Source organism: Juglans regia, chromosome 13, assembly GCF_001411555.2.
Source record: "Juglans regia cultivar Chandler chromosome 13, Walnut 2.0, whole genome shotgun sequence".
Taxonomy (NCBI): Eukaryota; Viridiplantae; Streptophyta; class Magnoliopsida; order Fagales; family Juglandaceae; genus Juglans; species Juglans regia.
In genome coordinates this window covers 33,774,882-33,783,920 of record NC_049913.1, presented here as the reverse complement: position 1 = coordinate 33,783,920, position 9,039 = coordinate 33,774,882, and the positions used below count along the sequence as shown (strand labels likewise).

At 35.0% G+C, this 9,039-nt stretch overlaps 1 protein-coding gene across 1 annotated transcript; it reads right to left on the bottom strand.

Annotated features, from left to right (window-relative positions):
• Positions 1 to 2,379: 2,379 nt before the first annotated feature.
• LOC109000263 (G-type lectin S-receptor-like serine/threonine-protein kinase LECRK4) lies at positions 2,380 to 5,137 on the bottom strand. The gene has a single exon (XM_018964695.2). It carries the CDS (start codon positions 5,082 to 5,084, stop codon positions 2,613 to 2,615), a length of 2,472 nt encoding a protein of 823 aa, XP_018820240.2. The 5' UTR covers positions 5,085 to 5,137; the 3' UTR covers positions 2,380 to 2,612.
• Between the last annotated feature and the right edge of the window lie 3,902 nt (positions 5,138 to 9,039).

Genomic DNA, 9,039 nt, shown 5'->3' with positions numbered 1-9,039 from the left:
AAAAAATATGAACTCAAACCATTTTATGATTTGGCTTGTACTTAAAGGGCAAACTTGTAATATCATAAAACTAAGTCAGGGGAAATAAACCTACACCAAATCGTTTACTTTTTAAAGAAATCTTTACTTTAAAAACAATTTAAAGTATTGAAAACATAATTAAAATAGAGTCCTCTATTACATGTTAGAAGATTAAAAACAGATTAATATAGTGGTAACTCAAAGGGTAACCAAGTAATTTAGTTACATAAATATATAATGCATGACCAAGTTACGCTAAGCTTCTATAGAATTTTGTTAAGAAAACATAATTGTGAACAACAGTTCACGAGGTGGAGGCTCACTGAGAGATGGAGAGCATGACGAGTGGCGAGCTAGGCAGTGGACGACGGTTGTGAGGGCCTTGGCGGGGCACTGAGTGGGAGAGAAAATAATGAGAGAGAGTTAACGTAAAAGAGAGAGAGAGCACGGCGTGAGGGAGGAGGAACGGAGAAAATAACAGTGAATTACCGTAAGAAAACAAAAATGGAGGAAAGTCAGTGGACTCACCGATCTGCACGAGGTGACGGGGTGTCACGGCCGGCGATTTTTGTTACTTTTACGGTGGTTTTCGGCGAGAAAAATGGTGGTTTGTGGCACTCGGTGGGGATAGAAATTCCTCTATTTTGAGGAGTAAAAACAGGGGTCTTCGATTGAAGGTGATGTTTTACGATTGAGGAACGGAGGGGCATACAGGTTTAAGTGTATGGAGACTTTCCTTGATTCTCGGTGTGCGAGGTGGCACGGGGTGGAAGAGACATGGCTGGCCGATGGCTCACAGTGGTGCAAAGGCTGGACTGGATACCGGTGCTATGGTGGCTGAGTAGTGGCTAATGTTGCTCTGTTTTTTGGGGCTAAAATAGGGGACAAATGGCTACTCGTGGGCTGGTTGTGGCATCGATTTTTCGTGGAGATGGAGGCTGCAGATTCGTGCAACAGGAGGCTAAGGGAAGTGGCTGGCGGCAACGAACGTCACAAAGGCAGTTTCTCTATGCATGGGCTAATATATGTGTATATATATGTGATGTGAAAATCCTAGAAAGGGAAGGGAAAAACTGAAAGTTTGCTTGAATATGTGGGTATATAAAGACGCTTGTTGTGAACCCTAGTGGAATGGAAGACTGCATGCCGTGGAGAACGTGAGTGGTGGGGAAGTTCCTAAAAAGATTTGGACCATGGTCTCTCAGTTTTAGAGAAAACGGTTCTCTTACTTAATAAATAAATAAATAATAATAAAAAGGCCTCAACTCGACTGTTAAAAAATAAAAAATAAATAAAAATCCAATCCGCCCAGTAAAATTTGAATAAAATAAAATAGAAATAAAAAAAAAATCACTTGGTCTATTAAAAGATTTTAACCAAAGTTTAAAGTTCAATAAAAATTTATATAGAGTCAAAAAATAACTTTTTGGGCCCGGGTGTTACAAGTCGGGACTAGAAAGAACTATTTGAGAGAGATAATTTGTTTATGATGCAAGTGTCTAATCCACAAGAGGGAGGGGCTATATAATAGTCTCTCTAAGTGTAACCATTGGTTGGCCAACCATCAAGGCTCATAACCCCCGAGAGAAGAAGAATGGGTGCCCCTTTTATTACACTAACAAATTAATAGTCATTCGATTCAATCACCAAATCAACTATATATAATATATATGCTCAATTGATAGCATAAATTAATTAAGAACACTAGATTTTAAAGCAACAAATTCAGCAGAAGTAGTGCTATAATTAGTACCATAAGTAGTACTATAATTAGTACCATACATAACCAAGCAAACTGAAAAGCCATAAAGCTAGAAAACTTCCTTAATTTAGAATCACATGCATATTAATATTCCACCACACCCACCAGGGAGAGAAATATTTCCTTTAGAATTAGCTTCATCATCACCATTAATAATTCTAATAATTAACAATATATAATTATTATTAATAGTGCATAAGCAATCGAGATACATAATTATTATTTTTTAGGAAACAGATAATTGGCTCTTTGCATATATATTACTAAAATACCATCATTATAAAATATGATTGCATGCATCAAATTCAAAGCCACAGATATTGAGCCAAAGGCCCACATGCATTGTTTGAAGATTCCTCATATTGCATACTAGGATTCAAAGAACAAGAAGAGAGAAAAGGTCACTGTAGCCTCAGAAGTGTCTGCTTTGAGTTGGGCTGCCAAATCCAAGACCACTTTTTCACTGGACAGTTTCTTCCCAAGCCTTCAAACAGAAACTAAAATGCGATCGGATTCCTTTGGAAACAATGAACGATTTGGACAGATAACAAAGAAAATCAGCATAACCAACTAAGAAATGTCGATACAGCAATCGTAAATTCAAATCTATATCAGAACACAATTATCAAATTCCTACCTAAAACATAGTCTTTTTAATCTACATGGAATAACCACAACTCTGTAAGTGATTCAACTCTTACTGCCGATTATTTGACAGAACAGTTATGGAATCTGAGAAGTAGAAGCTAAATAATTCAAGGATTACAAACAATAATACTTGATAGATATTATATCTGTATTAGCTGAAAATCCTGCCTGCCTAGGATGACTAACGATCGGATCCGGACATTGAGCTGTAGAGGAAAGAACATGGAGGTGCAGAAACCTCAAGAATGCCTTCTAGCATATGAGTGACTTCTCTCATGGATGGCCTCATTGATGGCAGATCCTGAACACACCAAATTGCCACTTTCACCAACTTCTGCACCTGCTTCAGATCACTCAAAGCCTCTTCATCATTTTCCACCAATTTCTCCAACTTCCCTTTGCTATAGCATTCGTAAGCCCATTCGATTAGTATTGCCGCCTTCTCCATCTCAATTTCCACACATCTTCTGCAGCAAATGATCTCCAACAGCATGACTCCAAAACTATAGACATCCACCTTTACAGTGACAGGTGTGTTCCTGAACCACTCTGGTGCAACATACCCTTTAGTCCCCCTGATTCCGGTGACAGTGCGAGTCTGGTGGTTCATCAATAGCTTTGCCAATCCGAAGTCTGAAATTTTGGGCGTAAAAGAATCGTCCAAGAGTATGTTTTGAGGCTTTATGTCGCAGTGAATGATTTGCGTGCTGCATTCTTCATGCAAGTACACAAGACCTTTAGCAATTCCTGATGCAATCTGAATTCTTCGTTGCCAACTTGGTCTTAACACCCCAAAGAGAAAACTCGACAACGAGCCATTGTACATAAGCTCGTACACCAAAAGTCGGTGTTCACCTTCGTCACAGTAGCCAAGCAACCGGACCAGATTCTTATGGTGAGTTTGGCCGATCACAGTCACCTCAGTTTTGAACTCCTTCTCTCCATCCTTCAAAACTTTGTCTAATTTCTTGACTGCAACTTTTTTGCTGTAACTCGATACTAATACCCCTTTGTAAACATTGCCAAAAGAACCCCTACCCAATTCTTCTTTGAACCCATCAGTGGCTTCTTCAAGATCTTTGTATGTAAAAGAACGTAAATTCATCTCTGGGTCTTTTGTGTTTAAGACACTGTAGAAGTTTGGTAGTTTTCGTTTCCACAAGCAACAGACAACTAGAAAAATTGAAGCTAAAGAAAAGAAGTTAAAAAATACAGATGCGCCTAGGAGTACAGTGAGGGTCAATATTTCTTTATTCTGCTTTCCTCTGCCGGGATTCGGACGATTCGGATTCTGGGAAAAGCTATTATATTCTGATTTCATTGTCTTGAACAAAGCTTTTCTGTCGATGGTACTCCTGTTCAATCTGCCGTTAGAAAGCGGTAATTTCTTCTTCCAACATCTTCCTATACCATCATTATACTTTGGGTCCTGGAAAATGGCGACTGCACAAAAACAATCACGCAGGCAAGATGTCCTGCATTCATATTCTGTTGTAGGTTGCAGCAGGTCGTAGTCAGCTAAAGGCCAATCCACGAACTCCATCTCCAATAATTCATAGTATTCCTCTGCAATCACATATCCCTTCTGGTCACATTCCTGCATATAGCTTATATTGTCTGGTTTGCAGCCACCATACTTGTCGTTTACATCCTTGAGAGAAAACCCAGGGGCGCATTGGCAATTTATCTTACTATATGGAGCCAATGCACAGATACTGTTATACCCACAAGGGCCACTTCCAAAAGTGTCAAAAATGTTGAGGCAGACGTTTTCAGGAACAAACCTGACAGTGGACCAGCTTTGGTTGCTATTATTGAATTTCTTTGGGTGAGCATAGAGTCGGAGAACTCCATCAAAATCGAGTGTTACCCTGTAGTATGAATCTTCCCCATTGACCGCGCTCTCTGATGTAAGGTTTGATATATTTCCACTTGGCGAGCTCCTGATTTGTAGATAGCCTGACTTGTCCAATATCAGCTCTGAAACGTTCTGATCTCTATAGTAAGCGCCGTAAGGGTTTTTGGTATATACATCGATTTGATTAAGCATCAGATCATAATTATCAGTTAAACGGAGCTGAAATTTACCCTGCTGGTAATTACTTTCGGATCGACTAGACAAAAGGCTGTTCCCAACACCGAATACTTGGGCTGGTAAAATGGTGTTGGTCGGATTCTTGAAGCTCTCCCATATGATGCTTGAGTTTGTGCTCATTATCACCAAGTTTCCAGTGTCGAGCATGGCCCCGTGTGATACAGGCTCATTTCCTCTGTTGTCGGAACCCCACAAGTACAACCCATCTGATTTTGTGAGCACAAGCTGTCCGGCGGTGGTTAGCTTCACGATTGAATCTCGGTCTGCTGGGTGATCTCTGTTTGCAGACCAAACAATGGTTTTGTCTGGTATCTTAGCGAACCAGATTGCGAGAAGGAACTGGTCTTCTTGACCTGGAAGGCTGCGGAATCCGAATGCAAAATCTCCAGATGGTGAAGTGGGCCAAGGGAAGCTGTCATTAGTGGCAACGAGATAAAAACCCACAGTTACGTTGTGAAAAGCTTGAGAAATTGCAGAAGGAATATGGGAGACCATAACAAGGACAAGAAGAAGAAGAAGCAAAGGACGATGAATATGAGCATGAAGTGTTGGAGCCATTGGCGAAAGAAAGAAAACCAATCTGAGTCTCAGGTGGTGGTCGAGGGTTGATTTCTTGTAGGAAGGTAGGCCAAAGATTCATAATTTATAAGAAAAAATAAAAATGCTTTTGGGTCGTTAGATCAAACTTGTGCTCTCAGACTTTGACTGTTTTGGATATATTAATCCGTGCAAGTCATCTTTTTGGAAATTGGGAGTGTACGACCAGGGAGGACACGTAATTGGTGTCCCTTTGACAAATAAAAAATAAAAAAATCCCACCGAAGTCCCGAGCGTGTATTTTTTTTTTAATTAAAAAAGTATTTTTTAATAATATTCTAAATTTATTATAATTTTTAAAAATATTTAAAGTGTTAAAAAATATATATATATAAAATAACTTAAAAAATAATACATAAAAAAATGAGCTGGGAGCCTGGCGGTGCCTCTAACATTTTTCTTTTTATAAATATTTAATGTTTTTAAATAATGTCGCCTGTTGACTATATTTTAATCTTACGACAGATAAGCCAATGTGCTTTTGACTGAATGGCATCACTACTGTTGTGAACGAGACAATTGAAGATAAAACAAGTACTGATTTTTCTGTGAAGGTTTGATTGTAAACCTGCGTTTGAGTATGTGTTTGGATGTTGAAGTAAATTGAGTTAAGTTGAGATGATAAAATATTGTTAGAATATTATTTTTTAATATTATTATTATTTTGAGATTTGAAAAAGTTGAATTGTTTATTATATTTTATATTGAAATTTGAAAAAATTGTAATGATGAGTTGATATGAGTTTGGTAACCAAACTCACCCTGAATGTTGAACAGTTGAGTTTAGTTCTTTATATATAATAATGAATTGAATAGTAGAGAGAGTTATATAATATCAATTTAAATTGAATTTAAAATATGTATCGATATTAAAATGAGTTTAATATTTTTATAGAAAGTTGAAAAATGTTGTGTGTCTCACGTATAAAGATGTGTTAAGTTAAAAAAGATTGTAGGTCCTACATGTAAGAAGGTTTTGAGTTGAGATGAATTTATTTGAGAGTTAAGTTTTTAGATGTTAGATTTAACTTAAAATTAGACTGAATTCAACTGAGTTTTGCAACAACCTAAAACTATAGAGTTGTTTTAGAAAAAATAATGAAAAACCTATAATTATTTTATAATTATTTCTATAATTACTTTTTATATTAAATATATTTTTTTAAAATGATATTATTTTTAAAAAAAATATATCTCTTATTTAAAATATGATTGTGTAAAAAGTTGTGAAAATTATTTCATGTATATTAATTTTTCCTTTAGAAAATATGAAACTTTAGAGACTGGTATAACATGAATACTTGAGCAACTATGGGGTGGTTCTTAAGGTTTTCTTTTTTTTTTATTTTTATTTTAAATATAAAATATATTTCTTTATTATCAACATTTAATTTTAAAAAAAGTAATTTCTTTTTTTAAGAAATTTCAAGGTTCAGACATGGTAGTCTATGATTTTTCTACATATTTTTTAACAATAAAAATCTAACAGACGATCCTTTTAATTAATTAATCCATCCTCAAGTTATTTCTCAAAAAAAAAAAAAAAAAGAGATAACATTCTAAATTTAAATAACAAGGTATTTAGGCAATTGTTTGACCAAAACTTTTAGACCGAGTTTGGTCAAACAGATGAGACGAGATGAAAAATTTGTGAATAGTAATGAAATAGTTTGAACTAAGATGTTGTATATAATTTTGAGAAATGAGAGAGAAGAAGTTGAATAAATAAAAAAAATAGTTAGATTATAATTTTTAATGTAAATTTTATTTTGGGATTTGAAAAATTTGAATTGTTTTTTATATTTTGAAATTGATAATTTTTGTGTTTTATTGTTTGGAGTCTATACTTCTATTATTGGAAATTTGATTTTTAGTAGCAAGACCTCACTCCCTAACCTTCTAGGTGTGGGTTGTGACATATAACCACCCTCACTTTCTAGATCTACATCAAAGTCTATTGTTCATATGAGCGAAATTATAGTGAGACTATAACGATGAGATTTCAATAAATCCTTATAAGTTAAGAGCTATGATAAGGCATACAACATATTTGTTGAAAAGAAATATGTAGGAAAATGGATATTTGAAAATCCAAGCAATGATGCCAACTCGCCAAGGAAAGGAATCGAGCAACCAATATTCACTTTAGGGTATGAAGCACCCCGAATCAATAGTAATAAATGCTTATGTGCATGCTTTTAAATTCGAAATCAATGAAGAAACCAAGCATATATTAACTATAATCTCAAAATATTGAGCGAATATATAATTTCCAACACTATAAACATTTTTCATATCCAATACTTCAACACAAAACTCATGAACTTGAGAACCCCAATCACTCCATTTAACCAAGTCAAATATCTCAAACCATTTTTCATTGTTATGAATGCACCACAACTTCCCCTATAATGATTGTGTGCACACTTTGGCTCCCTTCGCCACACCACAAATAATGACTGTGCATGTGACTTTGTAATAAGCGACACTTGGATTCGCATATCCGTTCTTCACTACAGCGTCCTCTAGCATCGGCTAGCAAAGAGACAATGACTTACAATCCTAGAACATTACCATCTCGATCGAGCATGTTGATTGCCCGGCATCAACCGAGAGGATGTCACTCTGTTATTATATGCTATTAAGTGACTATGAGAGGTACACCAAGATAATGCCACTTCTCAGCTTGGGGTCGTGAAACACACACTCACCTGCCCTTTCGTTAAAACAATCAACATCACTAAAAACGTTTATGAACTAGTATCTTAGCTCAAGAAATGTGTTCAGGCTCTAATCTAGTACTCTTTCAAAAAAGTGGAAAAACGTTTAGGAACATTTGCTTGGACTTGTTGTTTGTTGCTTGCCATTTACTTTGATTAAACAAACATGAATAATTACAATAGTACTGGTACGTTTGAATTCATGGACTTGGGAAGGGCAATTTAGATTTGGTCTCTTCCATTTGTTCTGACTTAGTGGTCATTAGATTGTGAAACAACAGAATTTTTCTATGTTTCATTGTATTTTGAAGACAGTTTTGCCTTAACCCATTACATATATACCCTTTTCAATCACTTTAAACATACTCTAGAGGAGTCAAAGAATCATACTGAATGGACTATTAAAATAAATGTCCTTTGGGATGGCTAATTTAATCAATGAGACTGGAATATTAACGTACTGCTTTGCCTCTATTTTCGTTTTTATTTTTATATTACGATATTTTTTTTTCCACTTTTTTTTATTATTGTTTTATTGGTAATTTAATGAACAAATATTGATTTTTTTTTTCTGCTAAAAAATGGAGAAAATATATTTATTTCTTCTTCTACTATTTATTTAAAGGGGAATTTTCGTTTACCTGTATTATATTGCTGACTGTTCAGAACTTGTATATTATATATTACCACCTAATGTTCTATTAAATATATTTTTAGTTTTTTGAAAATCATAATTGACAATTTCAAAGTGTCATATGAGAATAGTCAAATTAGCATATTGCATCCAAATTTTCAAAGCAGGCCAGCAGAATTAAATAGCCTAGGTAGGTTTTGGCTGGACGAACACGTGATCTTTGACATTTAATTACCCAATAATAATGGTACTACTTAATATCCATTTATTAATGTAAAATAGATTAGAGGATCATCTCGATGATCAACCTTTAAATCGATTTTGTAAGATTAATTTTAAGAAGTTTTCAGAGTTGTTGAAAAGAATCGAAACAAAAAAGTTGTGCTCAGAAAATAAATTTAATTTCTTCCCAAATAGGGAAAAAAAAACCCTTTTTTTCTTCTTGGTTAATGTTTCTTAGCATGCATGTTGCTCTCCTCGTGCATTTATATATATATGTGTGTCTGTGGTTTGAGTCAACATATATAGAGTTGCTTAAAAATGACGTATAAATCCACTAGTA